This window comes from Cotesia glomerata, linkage group LG4 (genome assembly GCF_020080835.1).
Source record: "Cotesia glomerata isolate CgM1 linkage group LG4, MPM_Cglom_v2.3, whole genome shotgun sequence".
Taxonomy (NCBI): domain Eukaryota; kingdom Metazoa; phylum Arthropoda; class Insecta; order Hymenoptera; family Braconidae; genus Cotesia; species Cotesia glomerata.
In genome coordinates, this window is record NC_058161.1 from 19,981,817 (window position 1) to 20,008,222 (window position 26,406).

The 26,406-nt window shown below is 26.7% G+C and overlaps 2 protein-coding genes and 1 long non-coding RNA gene across 4 annotated transcripts; 1 reads left to right on the top strand and 2 right to left on the bottom strand.

Moving 5' to 3' along the window:
* Nucleotides 1–2,030: 2,030 nt before the first annotated feature.
* LOC123262694 lies at nt 2,031–2,726 on the bottom strand. The gene is made up of 3 exons (XR_006509017.1): nt 2,640–2,726; nt 2,200–2,530; nt 2,031–2,104 (listed from the first exon to the last, which is right to left on the bottom strand). It is a non-coding gene; the product is annotated as an uncharacterized LOC123262694 (long non-coding RNA).
* Nucleotides 2,521–7,204, top strand: LOC123262691 (zinc finger and SCAN domain-containing protein 30-like). Its single transcript, XM_044725030.1, has 3 exons — nt 2,521–2,792; nt 4,954–5,737; nt 6,804–7,204. The coding sequence occupies exons 1-3, from the start codon at nt 2,628–2,630 to the stop codon at nt 7,163–7,165; spliced, it is 1,311 nt and encodes a 436-aa protein (XP_044580965.1). The 5' UTR covers nt 2,521–2,627; the 3' UTR covers nt 7,166–7,204.
* Nucleotides 7,205–9,749: 2,545 nt separating this feature from the next.
* Nucleotides 9,750–26,206, bottom strand: LOC123263836 (S-adenosylmethionine synthase). 2 transcript variants are annotated; one of them, XM_044726867.1, is made up of 8 exons: nt 25,789–26,206; nt 25,319–25,396; nt 23,613–23,735; nt 15,684–15,796; nt 15,016–15,159; nt 11,698–11,916; nt 11,029–11,345; nt 9,750–9,877 (listed from the first exon to the last, which is right to left on the bottom strand). In XM_044726867.1, the coding sequence occupies exons 1-8, from the start codon at nt 25,907–25,909 to the stop codon at nt 9,772–9,774; spliced, it is 1,221 nt and encodes a 406-aa protein (XP_044582802.1). In that variant the 5' UTR covers nt 25,910–26,206; the 3' UTR covers nt 9,750–9,771. The 2 variants fall into 2 exon arrangements, with proteins under 2 accessions (XP_044582802.1, XP_044582801.1); XM_044726866.1 differs by lacking the exon at nt 15,684–15,796 and adding an exon at nt 22,576–22,688.
* Between the last annotated feature and the right edge of the window lie 200 nt (nt 26,207–26,406).

The following is a 26,406-nucleotide window of genomic DNA, read 5'->3' on the forward strand; positions in this document are numbered from 1 at the left end:
TACTCAAATGAAAGCTCTTGATGATTGTAACATCGGAATGAGCTTATATCTTTATAAAAGTCAATATTTAAGAAAGTACAGTGCAAATTAACAAAAATCATTATTTATTAAAGCCAATTTTTATTTATTATAGTTGACAAGTCACGGCAGTCATATAGTAACTGCAAGGTTGCTAGTAAATATTTATTAGTTAAAAATGTAATTGATTAAGAAATGACGTTGTATCTTGTCATCTTATGATATTTTTGAAGATATAAGCTCATCCTTATGTTACATTTATCGAGACCTTTCATTTGAGTACCCACATCAATTTTTCATATATTTATATATATTACATAAATGTATGTATGAAAAATATATCAAAAATGCAAGTGGGTATTCAAATGAAAGCTTTTGATGAGTGTAACATCCCGATGAGTTTATATTTTTAGAAATATCATAAGTTGATAATTACAATATCATAAGTTGATAAAATACTATAAAATTTCTCAATTATTGACATTTTTAAACATATAAACTCATTCTGATCTTACGCTCATTAAGAGCTTTCATTTTTATACCCACATCAATTTTTCATATATTTATATATATTACATATATGTAAATATGAAAAATATATCAAAAATTCATGTGGGTACTCAAATGAAAGCTCTTGATGAGTGTAACACCATGATGAGCTTATATATTAAAAAATATCATAAGTGGATAAAATACAATATAATTTCTCAATTATTGAGATTTTTAAAAATATAAACTCATCCTGATGTTACACTTATCGAGACCTTTTATTTGAGTACCCACATCAATTTTTCATATATTTATATATATTACATATATGTATGTATGAAAAATATATCAAAAATGCATGTGGGTACTCAAATGAAAGCTCTTGATGAGTGTAACATCCCGATAAGTATATATTTTTATAAATATCATAAGTTGGTATTTACAATATCATAAGTTGATAAGAAACGATGTAATTTTTCAATTATTGACATTTTCAAAGATATAAACTCATCCTGATGTTACGCTCATTAAGAGCTTTCATTTAAGTACCCACATTAATTTTTCATATATTTATATATATTACATATATGTAAATATGAAAAATATATCAAAAATGCAAGTGGGTATTCAAATGAAAGCTTTTGATGATTGTAACATCCCGATGAGTTTATATTTTTTGAAATATCATAAGTTGATAATTACAATATCATAAGTTGATAAAATACTATAAAATTTCTCAATTATTGACATTTTTAAACATATAAACTCATTCTGATCTTACGCTCATTAAGACCTTTCATTTAAGTACCCACATTAATTTTTCATATATTTATATATATTACATATATGTAAATATGAAAAATATATCAAAAATTCATGTGGGTACTCAAATGAAAGCTCTCGATGAGTATAACATCGAGATGAGCTTATATCTTTAAAAATGTCAATATTTAAGAAAATACAGTAGAATTTTCCAAAAGTCACTATTTAATAAAGCAAAATTTTTATATATTATGCTTATAAGCCAAGGCAGTTACGTATAGTGACTGCAAGTTATGAAAATTAAATTAGCCGACATTTAAAGATTTATATAATTTATTTTGTTGAAAAATAATTTTTTAAAAATTAAAACAAAAATTTTCACATGTATAAAATTTTACGAAGTATACGTGGAATTTTTTGAAAATAGTTTCTTAGTTCTAATTTTTAAATGAAAATTAAGTTAGCCGATATCTAAAAATCTTTAGAATTTTTTTGATATTGAAAAAATTATTATAAAAAAATAAAAATTTCATTCTTAAAAAACTTGAAAAACTGAAAGTGCAATTTTTTAAAAATATTTTTTTGTTATAATTTAATTATTGAAACAAAAATCAAAAAATCAAAAACGTCGGCTAACTTTATCATTATGATTTTTAATTAAAAAAAAAATCAAAATTTGTTGTGTCGGCTAACTTGATTTCTATTTTATTTTTTAAAAAATTACCAAGTAACGCTACTTATACTCTAATATCATAAATTCTTACCTTTGACAATTTTTAAATTTCCAGTAATAAAAATTATTCCTAATTTATTCTTTCAGTCCACTCGAAAATACCTAAAAAAAAAAAACTATTAAATTACTCCCTAGTATATAAAACCCCAAAATAAAAATAAAAAAAAAACAATTTTATTATTAACATATTACCTTACCTAAACTTTAAAATTTTTCCAGCCGGGCAATAAAGAAAAAAAAAGAAAAAACTCGGAAATTAAGCATAATATTCTCGCTATTATCGACATTTCCGATAGAGACGCTAGTATCGACCATGTTGCCACGTTATTTCCGCGGGATCGTTGTTGCCTCTCGCAGCGCTCTCTCTCGGTCTTATAAATTCTGACAAAGAAGGAGAACGACGCTCCGCCATATTGTGAACGTTAAAGTGGCCACTACGGCTGCCATTATAGATTCCGTTGTGACCGAGTTGGAGGTTGGAGCTGCAGTGCACAGTGTTACTGTTACTAAACATCTCGTTAATATATCCTAATAAATAAATAAATAAATAAATAATAAAAATAATAAAGTTTAAAAAGTGGTGATTTAATAATTAAATAAAAAATAAAATACAAAAGATAATAAAATGAAAACATACAGCAGAAAGAAGGGTGATAGCCCAAGTAATGTTATTATTCACGTAAACGAGCTGTGCCGACTGTGCTTGGCCAAAGAGGAAGAGATGGTGCCGATTTACGATGATGACGCCGTTCCTATGCCACTCCGTATTATGGCTTGTATAAATCTTGAGGTAGATTTTTAAAATAAATTATTTGAAGTATAAATCAGCTGATTTAAAAAAAATTTTTTTTTTTTTTTTTTTTAATTTGACAAAAAATTTTTTTACGTGTAATTTTTTTTTATTAAAAACAAAAAATTCTTTTTTTAAATGTCTGATTATATTTTTTTTCATTGAAAAAAATTATTGTCATTTTATTTAAAATTAAATCAGCTGATTTTAAAAAGAAAAAAATTTTTTTTTTTTAAATTTGACAAAAAATTTTTTTACTTGTAATTTTTGTTTTATAAAAAAAAAATTTTTTTTTTATTTTTACTAATTTTTTTTTTGTTAAAAAAAAATTATTTGATAGTTTTTGTTTATTTTTATTTAAAAAATTTATTAAAAATAGGAACCTATTTTATCTCGACTTGATTGCGCCCTACCCCGTTCCCGAGTACGCTACTGAGACTTGGACAAGGTATATTGTTGGGATATCGACTTGCTATGCTGCTGCACTGAGTCTTTACTTTTCGAGCACAGAGCTCTCACTTTATCCTACCTACCGTCCTACCTACCGTCTAGATTAATAATACTGTAAATTTTGTTACGCTATGAGATCTGTACTCGCTGCTGTTATGTATATGTATTTCACGTTGAAACTTGGCTGTTATTATATGACTATGAACTACCGTCTTTACCGAGTTATCGACTTGTATAATGTATTTTATTTTGATATTATTTAACCGTTTATCTTTTGAAATTAAAAAATGTCAATTTTTTTATTAAAAATTTGATAAATTTTTATTTAAAGTACTTCAACATAGCAGTCACTACGTGACTGCAGTGATTTATGAAGTATAAATAAATAAAATTTTGCGGTATTGAATAATGACGGTTAAATTGCAATGTACTTTCTTAAATATTGGAGTTTTTAAAGATATAAGCTCATCCTGATGTTATTCTTATCAAGAGCTTTTATTTGAGTACCCACATGCATTTTTGATATATTTTTCATGTATACATATATGTAATATATAAAAAATTGATGTGGGTACTCAAATGAAAGGTCTTGATGAGTGTGATGTTAAGGATAAGCTTATATCTTCAAAAATGTCAATAATTAAAAAATTATATTGTATTTTATCAACTTATGATATTTTTAAAGATATAAACTCGTCATAATGTTACACTTATCAAGAGCTTTCATTTGAGTATCCACAAGGCATTTTTGATATATTTTTCATATATACATATATATAATATATATAAATATATAAAATATATGAAAAATTGATGTGGGTACTCAAATGAAAGGTCTTGATGAGTGTGATGTTAAGGATAAGCTTATATCTTCAAAAATGTCAATAATTAAGAAATTATATTGTATTTTATCAACTTATGATATTTTTAAAGATATAAACTCGTCATAATGTTACACTTATCAAGAGCTTTCATTTGAGTATCCACAAGGCATTTTTGATATATTTTTCATATATACATATATATAATATATATAAATATATAAAATATATGAAATATATGAAAAATTGATGTGGGTACTCAAATGAAAGGTCTTGATGAGTGTGATGTTAAGGATAAGCTTATATCTTCAAAAATGTCAATAATTAAGAAATTATATTGTATTTTAACAACTTATGATATTTTTAAAGATATAAACTCGTCATAATGTTACACTTATCAAGAGCTTTCATTTGAGTACCCACAAGGCATTTTTGATATATTTTATATTTATACATGTATGTAATATATATAAATATATAAAATATATGAAAAATTAATGTGGGTATTCAAATGAAAGGTCTCAATAAGTGTAATGTAAATGTGAGCTTATATCTTTAAAAATGTCAATAGTTCACAAGATATAAAGCCATTTCTTAATTTCGTAATATATATAACCTAAATATTAAAAAAATAAACTCATTCAGATGTTACACTCATCTAGAGCTTTCATTTGAGTACCCACATGCATTTTTGATATATTTTTCATATATACATATATGTAATATATATTATATATATATAAATTTATGAAAAATTGATGTGGGTACTCAAATGAAAGGTCTCGATAAGTGTAACATCAGGATGAGCTTATATCTTTAAAAATGTCAATAGTTCTCAAGATACAAGGTCATTTCTTAATTATATATTAAAAAAATATTTATTTTTTCAGGTTTATGAAGAAGACGGCCTGCCAAACATGATTTGCCACCCGTGCAAATACCAACTGGAAAAGTCCTACCAGTTCAAAAAAAAATGCGAAGCAGCTGACACAAAACTGCGCAAGCATATGAAATTGATCCAAAAATTAACAGGCTCGGAGGATGAATTAGAGGCCCAGGAAAGAGTAGAAGACTCAGTAGGAGACATAGGCTCAGGAAAGTCGCGGCAAGTTAAGCAACTTCTCGCGGACTTGGTATCAACCAAGGGAGACGTGACGGAGATCGACGGTGACCCGATAGAAGTAACAGAAGAGGAGTTAGTAGGAGGCTACATCTTGGGAATGGGCGCTGAAAATATGGAGGCCGAGGAAAGCATCTCTGAGGGTCCGTCGAACATCACCCTGGTGCCCTCGGAAGAGAAAGCCGCCAAGGCTCGGTGTACTATTCGCGCGACTCGCATCAAGCAAGAGCACGAGTCCGATGAAGAAGCTGATGAGGTCCAACGAGCCATTGCTAACGCTGACAGGAAGAATGTTTATATGATGGAGGTGACCAGTCACAGCGCTGGACAGACTGAGTCCATGAAGCTGCAGCCTGTTGAAGAGTCTATGGTCGACGCAAATGAAGAATTGAAGGTCTTCAAGTGCGACAAGTGCCCCAAAGCATTTACTAGAAGAATAATGCTCAAGAGCCATCAATCTGTTCACTCTACTCAGAGAGGATTCACCTGCCAAGCTTGCGAAAAATGGTTCCCTACTCGGTCTGCGCTGATTAGACATGAGCGCACGCATACTGGTAAATTATTTACTTTTTAAGAAAGCATTTTGATATATAATAGGAATTTTAAAGATATAAGCTCATCCTGATGTTATGCTCGTCAAGAGCTTTCATTTGAGTACCCACATGTATTTTTGATATATTTTTCATATATACATATATATGATATATATAAATATATGAAAAATGCATGTGGGTACTCAAATGAAAGGTCTCGATAAGTGTAATATCAGAGTGAGCTTATATCTTCAAAAATGTCAATAGTTCTCAAGATATAAAGTCATTTTTTAATTATTGATATTTTTAAAGATGTAAGCTCGTATTAATGTTAACATCATCAAGAGCTTTCATTTGAGTACCCACATGCATTTTTGATATATTTTTCATATTTACATATATGTAATATATATAAATATATGAAAAATTGATATGGGTACTCAAATGAAAGGTCTCGATGGGTGTAACATCGGGATGAGCTTATATCTTTAAAAATGTGAATAGTTCTCAAGATACAAGGTCATTTCTCAATTATTGATATTTTTAAAGATGTAAGCTCATCCTGATATTACACTGATCAAGAGCTCTCATTTGAGTACCCACATGGCATTTTTCATATATTTTATATATATGATATTTGTGATATATATATAAATATATAAAATATATGAAAAATTGATGTGGGTACTCAAATGAAAGCTCTTGATGAATATAATGTCAGGATGAACTTATATCCTGAAAAATGTTAATACTTCTCAAGATACAAGATAATTTCTTAAATATTGACGTTTTTAAATATGTAAGCTCATCTTGATGTTACATATATATATATATATATGTATATATGAAAAATTGATGTGGGTACTCAAATGAAAGGTCTCGATGAGTGTAACATCGGAATGAGCTTATATCTCTAAAAATGTCATTAGTTTACGGGATACAAGGTCATTTCATAATTATGTATCTACAGATGGAGAAAATGAATTTTTTAAAATTTCTAGACCAGAATACCCTCATAAATTGACACGCTACCAAGTCTATTATTTATATTTCATTAATATTCTAACTTATTTTGTTTTGTTTACAGGTGAGAAGCCTTTCGGGTGCAATATTTGTCATCGTGCTTTTGCCCAAAAAGAAATTTTGCTCCGGCACTTGATGACCCACTCGGGACAAAAACCCTTCCAGTGTCAGGACTGCGACAAGAGCTTCACTCAACGTGAGGCCTTGAGAGTTCACATGCGTCGTCACCAAAAACTTGACCCCAATGACATTCAATTGCACCACTGTCAACTTTGTCCGAAAGCCTTCTGCCATGCCTCTGGTCTCAGTCGGCACTTGGTCACTCACACTGGAAGAACTTACAAGTGTGTTGAATGCGAAAAATCTTTCACTGACAAAAGCTCACTGTTGAGACACAGTCGTATTCATGCGCCCAAAAAAATGTAATATTTTCACTAATATAATATAATATAATATTGAACATAATATCTTTAATTTTATTATTCACTAATAATAATAATATACGCTGGTTATAATTATGTTTATTATTATGAGCCAAAATTTTTGGCTTGATTTTAAAATAAGTACCTTAAATTTTTGATATTGCGACAAAAATATTGGTCTTATAAAAAAAATAAAAAAAAATATTTTTTCGAAATTTTATTTTATAAAAAAAATTTTTTCAAAATTCTATTATAAAAAAAATTTTTTCAAATTTTTTTTTTTTTTTTAAATTCTATTTTTTTTTAGGACCAATATTTTTATTATTAATTATTTTAAAATTAAGACAAAAATTTAAGCCCTAAATTATAATGTATTATTTAAGGAAATATTATTAGAGTATGAAAATTTATAAAATATAAAAAAAAAAAATTGTATAATTCACACTAGTTATAATAATTATTATAAATTATAATGAATATTTTTTGATCAGTTTGTAAATTACAATGTATAAAATTAAGGGTGAGCTTAATTAAATTCTAAATTTTTTTATTTTATTACTGCAAAAAAAAAATAATCTAGGTTGAAAATTATTTTTTAAAATAGATTGGGATTATTTCAGATAATAATTTTTGACAAAAAATTTTTTTTTATTTTGATTTAAATTTATAAATAATTTTTTTTATGTTAATTAATTAATTAAGTTTATGATATTAATTAATGTAGAATAACTGTTTAGTTATTGTAGTTTTTAAAATAAAAATATTGTCTAATATTACTTGATATATTTTTTTGAACCTTAAATTTTTTTTTTTTTTTTCATAAAAAAAAATTTATTTTTTAATTAAGAAAATAAAAAGTTAATTTTTTTTTTAAATTAAAAAAAAATAAAAAATAATTTTTAATCCAAAAAATTATTTTCAATTATTATACATATTTTATTTAATTACAATATAATTATAATTGATACTACATTTAATTAATAATTCTAATTAATTTTTAATTAATCATCCCAATTAGTTTTACTCATAGCAATTATTTATTTTTTAATTTTAATTATATATAAATTTTTCTTTAAACTATTTAGTTCATTCAATCGATCTCTCTCTCCCACACACACATACACATATATATATTTATATAGTAAATATTAAGTAAAACATTTAAGGATGATTTATAAATTGACAAATTGATGGATGTACCATGTTAAGTATATTATCTATTATTTATTTCGTTATGCACATAATCACTAGAGTATGTCTTAAAAAAATTTTTTAACAATAATTTAATAATAAATAATTTCGAGGATTAATTTTTTATATTTAAAAATATTTTATTCTTTTGCATTTATTTATTTTTTTAAGCCTCTGTATTGTGCAGTTAATTTTTATTAAAAAAACAATTTTTTAATTGAATTTGGGCTTTTAATATTCAATTTAAATATTAAAAAAAATCTATATATTTTTATAATTACGGAAGAAAATTTTTAAGTTATAAACAATTCGTATTTTTTCATTAAAATTATTATAAAATAAAAATTATAAGAATCCATATTTATTTATGATAAGTATATAGGCTGCATTCGAAAATTTTCTATCTCTAGATACATAATTAAGAAATGACCTTTTATCTTGTAAACTATTGACATTTTTAAAGATATAAGCTCATCCTGATGTTACACTCATCAAGACCTTTCATTTGAGTACCCACATCAATTTTTCATATATTTTATATATTCATATATATGTATATATGAAAAATATATCAAAAATGCATGTGGGTACTCAAATGAAAGCTATTGATGAGTGTAACATCAGGATGAGCTTATATCTTTAAAAATGTCAATAGTTAAAAAAATACAGTGCAATTTAACAAAAGTCACCTAGTATTTTTTTTTTTGTAATAAAAAATGAAGCGATCATTCTGGGGGTGATTGTTTTTCAGGAAAATTATGGGGGTGGATATTATAATTCTTATTTCATAATAATTTTAATAAAATAATATGAATTTTTCATAACTTAATAATTTTTTTTTTTCGGTATACAAATAAAAAAAAAACAAATCTCACACATTCACATTTATTTTTTCATCTCAAGCCTTTGTCTACAATTATTTAATTTTTTTTCATTTTTATTCACTATCGCTCAAATATTATTCAGTTAGATGAGATGAAATTGACAGTAATGATATAGTTTAAATTTATTCTTTATATTTACATAGACATACACTTCATTTATTAAATAAAAACATGGATTTAAAAAGTTTGGAGAAATTTTTCTTTCTATTTATACAATTCATTATTTTTTTTTTCCAAATTAACTCTAATGCAAAAAAATAAAATTAATATATAAAAAATTATTTTTTTTTGTCATTCACCGGATGAATATTTTTATTTTAAAACTAACTTTATGAAAAAATAATAATTTCAATTCTTGGTAAAAGTAATTTAAAGAATATTTACTATAAAATTAATTGTTTTTTTTTTTTCTTTTAAGTCAAGTATAGTAAATATTTTTTACATTAATTAATTAACTTTACTCTTAAATCTTTTTCTCCCTTATTTAATTAATTTTATTTTGTTTATTTTATTTTAGTTAATATTATGTCTCTCATCAATCAATAATTAATGTTTTGGGTTGCTCCCAAGAGAAACCATCACGACCGAAATGACCGTACGTACTAGTCTGTTGATAAATTGGATGACGTAAGTTCAATTCTCTGAAAAAAAAAAAAAAATAATTAATTAGTAAAATAATTAAATTACTAGCAACCTTGCAGTCACTATGTGACTACCGTGATTTGTGAATTATACATAAATAAAATTTTGCTTTATTAAATAATGACTTTTGTTAAATTGCGCTGAACTTTCTTAAATATTGACATTTTTAAAGATATAAGCTCATCCTGACATTACACTCATTGAGACCTTTCATTTGAGTACCCACATGCATTTTTAATATATTTTTTATATATACATGTATACAATATATATAAATATATAAAATATATGAAAAATTGACGTGGGTACTCAAATGAAAGGTCTCGATGAGTGTAACATCGGGGTGACCTTATAATTTGAAAATGTCAATAGTTCTCAAGATATAAGGTAATTTCTTAATTATTGACATTTTTAAAGACAAAAGCTCATCCCGATGTTACACTCATCAAGACCTTTCATTTGAGTACCCACATACATTTTTGATATATTAATATATATAAATATATGAAAGATATGAAAAATTGATGTGGGTACTCAAATAAAAGCTCTCGATGAATGTATTGTCAGGATGAGCTTATATCTTTGAAAATGTCAATAATTCACAAGATAGCAATGTCAGTTCTTCATTATTGACATTTTTAAAGATATAAGCTCATTTCGATGTTACACTCATCAAGAGCTTTCATTTAAATACCCACTTGCAATTTTGATATATTTTTCATATATACATATATATAATACATATAAATATATAAAATATATGAAAAATTGATGTGGGTACTCAAATGAAAGCTCTCGACAAGTGTAACATCGGGGTGAGCTTATATCTTCAAAAATGTTAATAGTTCACAAGATACAAGGTTATTTCTTAATTATTGACATTTTTAAAGATATAAGCTCATCCCAATGTTACACTCATCAAGAGCTTTCATATGAGTACCCACATACATTTTTGATATATTTTTCATATATACATATATATATATAATATATACAAATATATGAAAAATTGATGTGGGTACTTAAATGAAAGGTCTCAATGAGTGTAATATCGAGGTGAGCTTATATCTTTAAAAATGTCAATAATTCACAAGAGACAAGGTCATTTCTTAATTATGTATCTAGAAATTTTTTTTTCTTCTATACTTACTTTACTATTTTACCAGGTCGAAGATCAAAGTTTTTATTAATAATTCCCAAGAGTTCATTTTGCCCCAATTTAGAGGTTCCATAGTCAAAAACAGTAATAGAAAGAGGTTCTGCGACACCAATCGCGTAAGATACTTGTACAAGGCAACGCCTGCAGAGTCCAGCTTTAACAAGTGACTTAGCAACCCATCTTGCAGCGTATGCTGCTGATCTGTCGACTTTGGTAAAGTCTTTTCCTGAAAAAGCACCACCGCCGTGAGCACCCCACCCTCCGTAAGTGTCGACTATTATTTTTCTGCCAGTGAGACCAGCATCACTCTGAAAATGATAAAAAAATTTTATTAAAATTTAATTTTTTTTACAAATTTTAATTAAAATTTCTTTACAAATTGTCATTCTCAGGATTATTTTTTCACATCATGGCACTCAAGAGTAGCAAATACTAATATAAAACATCATTGAATGACAATAATTAGTAAAAAAAAAAAAAAAAATTTTATATGCAATATAAATCAATTGTTAATTTTTAACAATTTTTTTTTATAAAAATATTTTTGACAAAAAAAAAAATTGATTATAAAATAACATTTTTAATTTTTTACTGTTAATTAATTTAATAAAAATTGTAACTACTAATTATTTAATTAATTAATTGGTCTTAATGATATACCTGTGGTCCACCAATGATGAAATTACCGCAAGGATTTACATGGAAAACAGTTTTCTCATCAAGGTATTTAGAGGGGATTACTTTCTTGATAACGTCGCTCATAACGATTCTACGTAATTCATCAAGTGTTATTTTTTCGCTGTGTTGAACTGATACAACGATTGTGTGAACCCGAATTGGCACACATGCACCATCTTCCATTATGTACTCGCAGGTCACCTGAAAAAAATAATTTAAAAATCACATTAGTAATAAATTCTTATTCTTATAAATTATAAATGAAAATTTTGTCTAGAGGACTCAGATTATTTTTACTATCATGGCATTCAATAGTAGCAAATAAACAAACATCATAGTTGTTAAATACTAATTAAAAAAATTTTTTTTAAACAAAGTTAAAATTATTATTTATTAATAATAAATTAGCAATCTTGCAGTCACTACGTGACTGCTGTGACTTGTGAATTATAAATGAAGAAAATTCTGCTTTAGTGAATAATGAATTTTATTACACTATAATTTCTTAACTATTGACATTTTTAAAGATGTAAGCTCATCCCGATGAAACACTCATCAAGAGCTTTCATTTGAGTACCCACATACATTTTTGATATATTTTTCATATATACATATTGTGACGTTATTTTTTCGACCAGGGTCTATTTAAAATGAACGTCACTAGCGTCAACGGATTTTTTGTGATTTTAAGTCGATATTCCAAGGCCAAAATTTTATAGAAAATAATTCAGAGGATTAAAAGTGAGTCTTTAGCGAACCTTCAGTGAGGAGAGTCCGAGTTCTTAGCGAGTCTTTAGTGAGTAGAGTCCGAGTGTAGATGCCGAGTAACGAGGAGCTACAGTTTTAGTGTGAATTTAGAGAGTTACAGTTACAGTCAAGCTTTTGGGATTTTTGAAATTAGAGTCAGTTTTAGAGTCAAGTTTTTGAAAAATATAGAGGTCGAGTTATTTATGGGTTTTATTGAGTTATTTTGAGTTTGTGGGTTTTGAATTTTGAGTTTTGAGTTTCGAATTTTAAGTTTTGAGTTTTGAGGCTGCAGAGTATGTGGGTAAATCAGCGTTACCGTGGAGCGGGACTATAAGTCACCCGGTTTCGTTTGATGCTAGACGCCAGTCTAACCCTTTGAGACTTCCAGGTGGAATGCCTAGGTCTGTTTGAGATGCCAGCGCTCTGATGTAGAGGAACATGACGAAAGCATATGGGATCAGTTTGAGTTACGTTTACGTTTACGTTTTTCGTTAAGTTTTTGTTACGTTTAAGTTACGTTTTTGATATTTTAATTTTGAGTTTAAGTTACGTTTTGAGTTACGTTTTTGGTTTCGATCCCAGCAGTAGTCAGTTCCCGGAGAGCATCCACTAAAGGAATATCCGTACTCCGAGCCTCAATTGTTTGATTTAGAGATTAAAATGTTTATGGGGATTAATTGAATATAGAAATTTTAGTTGGGAGTGAGTCATGTTTAAGAATACTTGAGTTTTCGATTTTGTTAAAGTTAGTTGGATTTTAGATTTTGTTAAGGAGAGTTGAGTCTTAGACCTCGTAGAGGACAGTCGAGTTGGAGAGTCGCCTCTGATCACTTCAAGTGATCGGATGTGCGTATTATTGCAGCTACAGGTTAAGAGTTTAGTCTCTTGCATTTTAGTTTACGTTACAGAAATGAATATAGTTATGAGGTTTATTTAAGTTGGTATAAAAAGTTACTCAGCATCGGCATTGTTTATATCAGATATGATTTTAGTTTATTTATTGTAATTTGAGCGTTAATAATTTAGTTTTTGGTCTTGAGATATCGGATAGTCTCGTTTATAGTAAACTTTTGTATTATAAAGAATTTAGAGTTTTGTTGATAGATTTAATTGAGATTGTTATTCGAGTCATTAAGATTTATTTATTTATTTGTTTTATTTTATAAGAATAAGGTACTGTAACTTGGCTATAGCGTTGATATTGTTAGCTATATCGTTCTAGTAATTTTATATGGATTTGAGATTAAGTTTGTTAATTAAGTTTACGGTTTACTGAATAAATACCGATTTTGTTTTAATGATAAATTTTTAGTGTTGCGTATAAAATTATTACAATTATGGATCCTCTCTAACCGAACCACCCCCTCTCTCCACAAACCAGCACACTGAGCGACCCCGAGGTATTCCGTTGTCCTTCTGATTTTTGGTCTTTATTTTGTTAAGTTTTCTGTATTTTCGATTTAGTTTACGTTTTAGCTAGTTTGATAATTTCTAGCGAATAAAAATTATCTAATTACGTTTAAGTTTAAGTTTGAGTTCTGATATTGTTTGAGTTTGCGTTTAAGTTTAGCTAGTTTGAGAATTCCTAGCGAATAAAAATTCTTTACGTTCCGTGTTCACTAGTTTGGTAATTCTAGTGATTAAAAATTACCTGGCGCCCTATTTTATCGAGACTAGAGACCAAGAATCGGAAAGATAACGAAGTATAATCCAGATTTTATTTTTAGAATTAAGTTTAGTTAAGTTCCCGTATACCCCCCTTGAAAATTTTGGGTTATAATATATATGATATATATAAATATATGAAAAATTGATGTGGGTACTCAAATGAAAGGTATCGATGAGTGTAATGTAAGGATGAGCTCATATTTTTAAAAATATCATTTATTAACAAGATATAATGTAATTTCTTAATGATTGATATTTTTTTAAATATAAACTCATCTCGATGTTACCTTTATCAGGAGCTTTCATTTGAGTACCCACATGCATTTTTGATATATTTCTCATATAAACATATATACATATATGTGATATATATTAATATATGAAATATATCAAAAATTGATGTGGGTACTTAAATGAAAGGTCTCGATGAGTGTAATGTCAGGATGAGCTTATATCTTTGAAAAAGTCAATAGTTTACAAGATACAAGGTCATTTCTTAATTATTGATATTTTTCAAGATATAAGCTCATCTAGATATTACATTTGTTAAGAGCTTTCATTTGAGTACCCACATGCATTTTTTATATTTCTCATACACACGTATATATAATATATATAAATATATAAAATATATGAAAAATTGATGTGGGTACTCAAATGAAAGGTCTCGATAAGTATAATGTAAAGATGAGCTTATATCTTTAAAAATGTTAATAGTTCATAAGATACAAGGTCATTTCTTAATTCTGTCTATTCTCTTAATAATATAGATTAATATTATTGTTTTTTTAATGGAAAATTGAGTATTTTGTTTTTAAATATTTGTCAAAATTTTGTATTAAAACTTTAAAACTTAATTTTTTTCTATTTTTAAATTAAACTTACTTGTGTTTTAGAATCAGGGCGAGCCCACCAAAGCTCTCCACTTCGTCTTAATTCAGCAATTTTTTGATTCAATCTGTGGGCCAAAACTACAGTAAGTGGCATACACTCTTCAGTCTCATCGGTTGCATAGCCAAACATCAGTCCCTGTATTAAAAAAAAAAAAAAAAAACCCAATTTATTATTATTAAAATATAAATTCAAAATTAAAAAAAAAAAAAAAAATAAAAATAAAAATAATATATAATAAAAATTTATAAGCAAAAAAAAAAAAACGTGCTTAAATGTGCCTTTTTTACAGAGCAAAATAAAATAAACCAGATCATGCAATCCCTTTTTTGTGAACCACCATGTTAAGAAAAAAATAATTAATTAATAATTAAAAATTCCAAACTTAATAAATAAATAATACCTTTTTAATAAATAGTGTTGCAAGAAACCATAAAATATAAACCATAAGTGCGATTAAATAATAAATTTATTAAATAAATAAATTTATTACATAAATAAATTTATTACATAAATAAATTTATTAAATAAACAAATTTATTAAATAAATAAATTTATTGAATAAATAAATTTATTAAATAAAAATAACAAATCGACGAAAGTATCTACACAGAAAAAAGAGAGAGAATAACTCAAAAACTACTAATTAATTAATAATTGACCTGATCGCCTGCACCAACTTCTTCGTCGTTACGATTAATGTGTACTCCCGCAGCGATATCCGGCGATTGTGCATCTATTGCCAACAAGACGTTGCAAGTTTTATAGTCAAAACCTGTTGAATAATTTAAATATCAACCCAACTGTTACACTGAGAGAATAGTTAATTCAAATTAATAATTTTATTATAAATAAATGTTATTTAAATACCACCCAATATTTTGCACAAATAAATTTATTTGCGACAAAGATATGGTTTATTCAGTTTATTTATTTTAATTAAATAGTTATATGGGTGATTCTCTGTAAGGATGTTTTTCGCTGTCCCAGGTATTTTTTTATTAGAAAAATTGTTATTTAGTTACTAAAAAAAATTTATTACGAAAGTAAAACAACATTTCTATTTGGAGCATTGAAAACTAAAATGAAATAAATTTTGGTTTTTTTGCTATAAATTGGTAAACCATCGAAATAACAGTCCCCTGGGCTGTCCCATTCCCAAAATTAAAACTTTAAGATTAAATTTTAAGTTATTCGTCCGTAATATATAATTTGGTCCATAATGTTTATAAACTTAATTAGTTAACTAACAATCTTCTTCAATAAAAAGTACCGAAAATTAATTTTTTTCATTAAATTCATTAAACCAAAGTTTGTCCCAGGCATTTTAAGAACAGTCCCCTGCCAGAAGTTCAAAGCCAAAAAAAAAAATCCACCGTGTTATTTTACCTTTTGTAAAGTTTATAAGGATCTAACTAGCCTTGAGTTAATAACCATAGGGCTGTTAGCGCTTTATCGGCATTTTATTTAGTGTCAAAGCACCGTTTGTGCTGGAAATATGTGTCTGGGCCACTTCAAAACTCAGTCCCCTGGCAACTATTTTTATTTATAATTTATTTATAAAATTCGATCGAGAAGACTTAATATTATTCTAATTAATGTAAACATTAATTGAGAACTTGAAAAGTTGAATGCATTGAAATAGTTTGCTTGATTTTTCTCAATTTGATAAAAAAAAAACAGTCCCCTGGCAAACAGTCCCCTGTGATGTTATATGGCAAAAGACACTCAAATATCAAAAAAGCAAAAATTAAATCGGCTTTTTATTTATTATGTTTAAGCTGATAGTTTTGTAGCCCTTGTTAATTTTTTTCTAATAAAATCAAAAATAATTTGGTCGGACAATTTTGTACAGATTTAAGACGTCCTTACAGAGAATTACCCAACTATTAAAAAATCGTATTTTAATTAAATAAACAGGCTAATCAAATGAAATAAACCAATACAAAGTAGATTTGATCCATATTCCTTAAGGAAGTTCGAGCGTAACTAATGAGTCAAAATAATGTTAAAATTTTTTTTAAATTTTAGTCTTCCCAATATTCGTAAAAATTCTTTATTTTAATCTAAAATAATTTAAACAATTTAATAATTGATGATTTTTACTTATTTAATAAAGCAAAGTAATAAAATGACTTTGGTATTTATTACTTGCCGGAATAAATAAACAGATTTGGCAATAACAAGCTTGATTATACCCATAACCTGAGACGTGGATGAGTGTGTGAATTAAACATTTCTCTCTCTGTAACTATATGTCTATCCTTTTGTTTTTTCTCAGCTGTTGACGCGATGTTGTCAAATCTTTATTCGAATAAATGGCTGACGATAAACCAGTTACAAACATAAAATTGAACTTTAAATATTTCAAAAATTATATCGGTAATGTATTATTATTAAATTGTTTTTATATTTTGCAATAATCCAAGTTTCTTGTGTATAGTTTTTTATCCGTTAAAGTTGGGAGGTTAATATTGAAAAAAATAATTAAAGTCTCGACAAAACGTTTGTCCGCCATAACAGCCCGTGTATAAGGAGATAAAATATGTGATTTTTAAAATTTAATATCTAAGTAACTAAAACGGTGAATCTTTTTTAAATTTTGGGATTAGATAAATTACGTATTTATTTATACGTAGGGGAGCCTGGGGCACGACGGCCCTCTTAAGCCGATTTTTCCTTTTTGTGGCTTTTAACCATCAAATTCATTTATTTTCCATCTATTTCGAACGAAACAGTCGAAATTTTGCAAAAAATCGAAAAAAAAAAAAAAATTTTTTTTTTTTCTGGGGCACGACGGCCCCCTCCCCAAAAAATCATATAGAAAAAATTTTTTTTTATTAAAGCTATTACCATCAAAATCTAGAGATTTTCTTCCCAGAAAACGTCGTCGAGGGAAAACCACGATTCTTACGAATTTTGAGTATCGCCGAGAACTCACAGAAAAAAAATCAACATGAAGCAAAAACGTTGTTATTTAAAATAATTTATAATTATTACATTATTAGTAATAAAGAAGTATTTATGCTTATTGTTTAATCCGTTTCAAATAAGATGATTGTTGAGTCAAGTTTAAATTTGTACACTGATAGAAGGATTTATTAGCTATTAATAATTTAATTTATTTAGAAGAAAAGAGTACATTTATTAATAGTTAATAAGTATTTATTTATATTTAACCAATATTTATTAACAGTTAATAAATATTTTGTTGAGTGAATTTGTGTTTCGCTTGCAATGTCATATGTTATGAAGATTGCTTATAAACAAAAATCATCTTTACAAATTATTTACATTAATTATATTATTTTATAATAACGTTTACCGTAACATATCTTTTATATTTTAAAATAATAGAAAGGTTAATTTATTTAGTGAATTGAATTATTATCATGTATTCCAGCTGTAGGGTTATAAAAAGTGTCAAAAGAAAATTGCTATTTTTGCTTTTGATTTTAAATAAATATTTGTTAAAAGTTAACAAATATTCATTAAACATTAATGAATATTTATTAACAGTTAATAAATCGTATTTAATAAATAATTTATAAACTGTTAATAAATATTTATTAAACCCTATGATATTAACAAACATCATTAAATATAAACAAATCCTTCTATCAGTGTAACAAGTTTAAATATGAATTTTTTTGTTGATATTAGAAATATATAGGCATACATTTATAGTAATTAATAGTTTATTTTAAATAATAGTTATTATTTTTAATAATTGCATACGTGTGTCTCAAAAATAGTATATTGTGTGACTAGGGATGAAACAAAACGATTTCAGACCAGAGTGAAGTTGCCTGCCCGAGCTTCGCTCATATATTTTTCATATAAGTTGCATTAAAAATGCTAGTTTCAATGTCTGGAGCCAACCAGAACTAGATAGTTTCAGACGAACAGCGAAAATACCATTTTATTATGAAACTTATAATAAAGTAGAAAGTAATAGTTTATTTTTTACCAAACATTATTCGTAAATTGACAAGTTTTCTTTTATCATTCTTATTTATGCTTAATAACAGAATTATGATATGTCAATACAGATAACGGTTAGAATGACCATTATAAAGGTATAAAATAAACAAACAATTGATAGGATTGAAAATAAAGCTGCAACTTCACCTCGCGGACAGAAAATCGTCATTTTCTGTCCGCCGGGAAGAAATAATTGATACCTGCCCGGCACAGTCGCATTGGTCTGAAATTGTCTAGTTTTGGTTGGCTCAAGAGGCATTGAAACTCACATTTTCAATGCAGGTTATATGAAAAATAGTATATTACATACCTAGGCCAGTAAAATAAGAAAAATCTCAGATCACATGTAATTGTTGGCCGAGGCGAAGCCGAGGTTGACAAACATGTGATCTGAGGCTTTCTTATTTACTGGCCAAGGTGTGTATACTATTTTTCTGCTCGACGTAGCCGGAATGTGGCAACTTTGTTTAGCGCAGCGGCCAGAAAGTTGCCACTTTCCGGCCGGAGGGCAGAAAAATATTTTTTTTGCCCTCTGGGCGAAAAGTGGCAACTTTGGTCTCACTGCGCTAAACAAAGTTGCCGCTTTCCTCCTTCCTCGGACAAAAAAATATTATACAGCCCTTGGGAAGTAAAAAAGAAAACCTCAGATCACATGTTTGTTGACCTCGGCTTCGCCTCGGCCAACAATTACATGTGATCTGAGGCTTTTCTTATTTTCCTTCCCAAGGGGTGTAATATACTATTTTGCTCGACGGGCAGAAAGCGTCAACTTTCGGCCCGCTGCGCTAAACGAAAGTGCCGCTTCCTGCCTTCGTCGAGCAGTAAAAATAGTATACACTCCACGGGAAGTAAATAAGAAAGCCTCAGATCACATGTTTGTTGACCTCGGCTTCGCCTCGGCCAACAATTACATGTGATCTAAGACATTTCTTACTTTACTTCCCTAGGTGTGTAATATACTATGCTTTTGTCATTATTGAATCGAAGTTTAATTTACTATAATCTGTTACTTTTTTATTATTATTAGTTTTGTTCTAAACTAAACGAATTTTGTTTACTAACAATATAAATCTAATTTAAATAAATAAGCATAAAAACATTATACATTAAAGATAAAAAACTAATTAAAATTTACAAAATAACCAATGTTTGATAATCGGTCAACTACTGGAACACTCCGGTCAATTTACTGGATCAAGCCGGTCAACTACTGGTGTTTTTATCTTACCTGCATTTAAATGTGAATTTATATGTAATTTTATGAATAATTCGATTAAATAACATCTCATATCAAAAACTTGAATATTTAAAGTTTAAATAAACTTAAATTTTTTTTTTTAGCGTAAGGTAAAAGACCCAATACCGGAACGATTTTTTTTTTTTATTTTATATTTTATCTCGTACTCAATCAAATTAAACAAACTTTTCTTTATTAGAAACCTCAATCTTTTTTTTACATAATAAAATATGAATGAAACTTTAAATTATATTGGAAATATTGAAAAAAAAAAGTTAATGATGTCAATAGTCTTAGATTTCTGACTTATCAAGGTCTCTTAATGGTTTTGCTAAGAAATCACTCGATGATCTTAAAAGCTCATAGAAACCTAATGGAAATACTTTTCACTAAAATTTTTTTTTATGTATTAATACAAATACTAAGAATTCGATGCAATTAATTGATAATACAAAATAGACCCTATTGTTATTTAAAATTTACTGTTCGTCTATTGGTACACCCGAAATGAGCTAATACCCAGTATCGGAACAGTCAGCCATATTGATATTATTTGTTGACATTTACGATATGTACTACGTTGATTGTTTACATCAAGCACAACAACAAAAGTTTTTGTGAAATAACATTTAATACAAAAAGTAATTTTATTATAAAAATTGTTTCAAATATTCGTAAATTTTAACTTGAAGAATAAAAACAAATTTCTGTTTTGAAATTTTCTTTTTTACATAAGTGTCGTCAAGTATAACCTCGAATCGTTTATTTTTTTTTTGGATTTTTAGAAAAAATTTATTTGATTTTTTAATATTAAATAATTATTGTTAGTTTCACTATGCATAAATGTCATTTGAGTTCTGAATTAACTGCTTAATTTTTTATAGGTAGTAGTAGGATGCCGAAAGTTAAGTCGAAGATAACATTTTATAAAAAAGTTTTATAAATTCAGAAAAATTCACATAAAGTATTATGATTTGTTAATTAATTATTTAATTAATCCAGCTTACGAAAACCGAACTCTTTAGATTAAAAAAATTAGTTTTATTTATCGTTCCGGTATTGGGTCAACCGTATTCCGGTATTGGGATTAGGCATTTAAGGTGTTCCGATACTGGGTCTTTTAGACTTTTTCAAAAAACATGTTTTTTTTAATATTAAATTCGACAAAATTGATAAATTTAATTATTTTCGTGTAACTACATGTTTATTCTATATGATTGGATGAATTATTATTACTAATGAACCATTTGAATATTTTCTAAGTAATAAAAACCAGTCATGTACCCTTCGTCGTTCCGGTATTGGGTCTTTTACCTTATAATAATTAAATTACGATCAATTGAAATGCTAAAAATCCTTAATCGGTCAACTACTGGTACATTTACCCTAACCGATATGATTGTTTATGATTTTCGGAAATTAAAAAAAATTTTGTTGTAAATTTAAAAATTTTAAAAAAATTTTTGGAACGTACATTGTGTATTTCAATTTTTTTAAAGTCTAGTAAATAGATTTTACGAATTTCATTTAAAGTAAAATATTTTGCAACCGCGTACACTAAATACGTTCTGAAATTTTTTTTTTAATTTTTAAATTTACAACAAAATTTTTTTTAATTTCCGAAAATCATAAACAATAAAATCGGTTACTTGGATTTTTTAATTTTTTTATTTTATATCTTTTTGTAAAGAAAAAAACAAATTTTTTTTTCTTAATAGTTCTATGAATGTGGACTTGGCGCGATTTTTTTTTACAGTGAAACTGTTTTTGTTCAGATAGAGGTCATAACTTGAGTGAAATTGAAAAAAATAATTTTTACCTAATTTTTGAGGGGGGCCTTCGTGCCCCAGGTTCCCCTATACTTAATTTCAAAGCTCCAAATTATTTTGGAAATTATTTTTTACATTAAATTCGCTCGAACCTCCTTAATATTTAATTTGTATTTTTATTTTAAATAAATCTACCAACTGTTTTCTCAGTGTAATTATTAATAAAAAAAAACATATTTATTTTTTAAATATTCAATGCTAAAAAATAAAATTATTATTTAGCAGGTTATATATTAGTTTTCAGCGCATGATTTTTTTTTTTTCAGTAAATGAGAGCCCCAATTAAATGATGCTGTTAAATGTGTCCATTGATAATCCATGAGACGATTTTAATTATAATTCCTTCAATATAATTTTAATTATCTTGATCACATCCACACAATTCCAATTATCACCCATCAATCAATTTTCCAATATGAAATTATCATTATTATTTATAATATATATTTTTTTCTGTGAAACATATTTTTGCTCTGTGGCACAGGCTGAGAATGGATTATGTACCTGATCACCGGCACCCAAGTCCTTCTCTTCCCTGTCCACATGAACCCCATCTGCGATATTTGGTGATTGCTGTTCGATCGCCACCAAAAGGTTCAACGTACGCCAATCAAATCCTGCCACCACCCAATTTATATTCTTACGTTATAAAATTCTTTTTTTTTTCTTCTTTAATATTCATTTTATTTATTATTACTTCTTCTTAGATTATTAATATTAATTTTAACCAGTACGGAAATTTTTTTTATGTCATTCTCAGGATTATTTATTAACATCATGGCACTCAAGAGTAGCAAATACTATTATAAAACATCATTGAATGACATAATACCTATAAATACTTTTTTTAATGCTAAAAAGTTATGGGATATTTATACAGAGTATTTTTTTTTTATTAATATTTATTTATTTATTTTAGTACGAAAAATTAATTGAAAAAAAAATTTTTTTTTTAATATTTTAAATTGAAAAAAAAAAAAAATTATTTTATTAACATATTAAGTTATATTTTTTTTTTTTTTGTTGAATATTATTGAAGTAATTTTTTTAAATTAGAACTTGAAATTAATAGTTGTTAATAGCTAATGGAAAATATTGTTTCCTTGTTTTAAAAATGATAAGATAATACTATGTTAATTTTATAAATAATTAAAATTTTTCTTTTAAAAATAAATAAAATTTATTAATTTGAAATTTTAATAAAAAAAAAAAAAAAATTTTAAGCATCTTTGATTTTTTTTAATATTAATTTATCACATTAATTAACTGAATAATTGAGCAAGTGTCTGATTAGAAAACATTAGTAATAAATAAATATTATGAAAAAAAAAAAAAAAAAAAAAAATTATGTAAATTTGATAAAATTTCTAATTTGGAGTAATATAATATTTAAATTATATACAGTTAATATCAACAAGGATTCCTTTTAAAATTGAAATCAAGTAATTTGTAATAAAATAAAACAAAGAGCCTTTTTCGTTCTAAAGATTGATAAATATAAATTAAAATAATGAAATTTGATATAAAAAATAATTATTTACCTTTTGAAGAATCGTCATAGCCAATGTGATTCACGGTGTCTCTTACAATTTTCTGGTAGTCAACGACAGCCTTAGATGTTATTTCACCGCACAAAAGTATCATACCAGTCTTGGTCACAGTTTCTACAAAACAAATAATTATATTTATTTATACACTTAATCTATATTATTCAGAGAATAAGAAAAATTTTGTTTCCAGGATAGTTGATACATAATTAAAAAATGACCTTTTATCTTGTGAACTATTGACATTTTTAAAGATATAAGATCACTCCGACATTACACTCATCAAGACCTTTCATTTGAGTACCCACATCAATTTTTTTTATATTTCATATATTTATATATATTACATATATGTACATAATGTATATATGAAAAACATATCAAAAATGCATGTTGGTACTCAAATGAAAGCTCTTAATGAAAGTAACATCGGGATGAGCTTATATCTTCAAAAATGTCAGTAATAAAGAAATGACTTCGTATATCGTGAACTATTGACATTTTTAAAGATATAAGCTCATCTTGACATTACGCTCATCAACACTTTTTATTAGAATACCCACATCAATTTTTCATATATTTTATATATTCATATATATTTCATATATGTATACATGAAAAATATATAAAAAATGCATGTGGGTATTCAAATGAAAGCTCTTGATGAATCTAACATCGAAATGAGCTTATATCTTTAAAAATGTCTGTAATTAAGAAATTACCTTATATTTCGTGAACTATTGTCATTTTTAAAGATATAAGCTCATCTTGACATTACGCTCAGCAAGATCTTTCATTAGAATACCCACATCAATTTTTCATATATTTATGTATAATACACATATGTATATATGAAAAATATATCAAAAATGCATGTGGCTACTCAAATAAAAGCTCTTAATGAATGTAACATCGGGATGAGCTTATATCTTTAAAAATGTCAGTAATTAAGAGCTGACCTGGTATCTCGTAAACTATTGACATTTTTAAAGATATAAGCTCACCCCGACCTTACATTCATCAAGACCTTTCATTAGAGTACCCACATCAATTTTTTATATATTTCATATATTTATATATATTACATAAATGTATATATGAAAAATATATAAAAAATGCATGTGGGTATTCAAATGAAAGCTCTTAATGAATGTAACATCGGGATGAGCTTATATCTTTAAAAATATCAGTAATGAAGAAATTACCTTATATTTCGTGAACTATTGTCATTTTTAAACATATAAGCTCATCTTGACATTACGCTCATCAAGACCTTTCATTAGAATACCCACATTAATTTTTCATATATTTTACATATTTATATATAATACATATATGTATATATGAAAAATATATCAAAAATGCATGTGAGTACTCAAATGAAAGCTCTCGATGAGTGTAACATCAAGATGAGCTTATATCTTTAAAATCGTCAATATTTAAGAAAGTACAGTCCAATTGATCATTTAATAAAGCAAAATTTTAATTTATTATGGTTCACAACAGAGCATTTTTTATTCTTTTATTTAATGCAAAATAGCATTTTTTATTCTTTTTAATGTTTACATGTCAATTTTTTTTCGCTCCAATTTATTTGTTTGAAAAAATTATTAAAACTATCAAATATCTGATAAATTAATTTTCATTAAAAATAAATGATCCAAGGATTATTCTTATTAAAAAAAAAAAAAAAAACTTACCACAGGCTACTTTAGCGTCGGGATCTTGTCTCAAATGTGCATCAAGAATAGCGTCACTAATTTGATCGCACATTTTATCTGCAAAAAAAAAAAAAAGTCAAATTTATTTAATAAAATTAATTCAAAATTTAATTTTTTACTAGCCAAACCGGAAGAAGCGAGCACATGGCGGTGATTAGCGACCGGAAAAAAAATAATTTACTCTCACCACGTGCAATTAATAAAATAAAAAAATTAAATTAATTAACAAAAATAAAATAATAAAAAAAGTGTAAATAAAATAGAGAATTAAAATTAGAATCTGAATTTAGAATAAAAATAAAAAAAGTAGTTAACTTAATAAGAAAAGCATGCGCAGGAGATTAGACGCGATGGCGGCACGAGGATGTAATGATGGCGTACTCAAAAATTAGGGGAGAATACTAGCGAGTAATAAAAAGATGATGAAATAAACAACAATAAAAACTCACCAGGATGTCCTTCGCCAACAGACTCGGATGTGAATAGAAAAGAGCCAGCTTGTTGTAGCTCTGGTGGAGCGTGTCCATTGGCATATCCATTGACATGATGTGATGGTGTAGTTTCCGGCATTTTTGTTATTTTATCGTTGCCTTTTCTAGCAAGTAACACGAGTCGAGTTTGATTTAAAAAGTTACTTTGGTAATAATTATACACGTTATTACTGTCAGCACTTGGTAAATTTTTTTGAATTATTAAATTATTTATTTTTTTTGTTAATAATGTTAAACACTTTAATTTATGCCTGTTTAATTTAAACTTTAAGTTAACTGATGAGCGAGACACTATTTGACCCACCGACAAGGCTAACAAAGTATTCACCAATGAATTCACTGTGCCAACGTTTTAGATGTAAGAGACTCGCTGCCAGCTTATGCCAGCTATTTATAACCTCGGACTACTTACCGACTCCCTCCGGTTCGGGCGCTTTCGGAAACACGAATGGGTCACGTGACTTTTTTCCCGCCAATTATTTGATGATAGAAGTGAGTAAGTACTTTATGAATTTTTTTTTCAATTTTATTATTTTTGTAATAAATAAATTATAAAAAAATAAAAATGCAAATTTG

What these genes read in the sequence shown, in the direction of transcription:
- LOC123262691 (XM_044725030.1), top strand. Translation starts at nt 2,628, where the DNA reads ATGAAAACATACAGCAGAAAGAAGGGTGATAGCCCAAGTAATGTTATT. An exon ending in TGGCTTGTATAAATCTTGAG is followed by an intron (nt 2,793 to 4,953) that starts GTAGATTTTTAA and finishes TTATTTTTTCAG; the next exon opens with GTTTATGAAGAAGACGGCCT. An exon ending in ACATGAGCGCACGCATACTG is followed by an intron (nt 5,738 to 6,803) that starts GTAAATTATTTA and finishes TTTTGTTTACAG; the next exon opens with GTGAGAAGCCTTTCGGGTGC.
- LOC123263836 (XM_044726867.1), bottom strand. Translation starts at nt 25,909, where the DNA reads ATGCCGGAAACTACACCATCACATCATGTCAATGGATATGCCAATGGA. An exon ending in TGTTGGCGAAGGACATCCTG is followed by an intron (nt 25,397 to 25,788) that starts GTGAGTTTTTAT and finishes TTTTTTTTGCAG; the next exon opens with ATAAAATGTGCGATCAAATT. An exon ending in CTATGACGATTCTTCAAAAG is followed by an intron (nt 15,797 to 23,612) that starts GTAAATAATTAT and finishes ATTATTCAACAG; the next exon opens with GTTTTGACTATAAAACTTGC.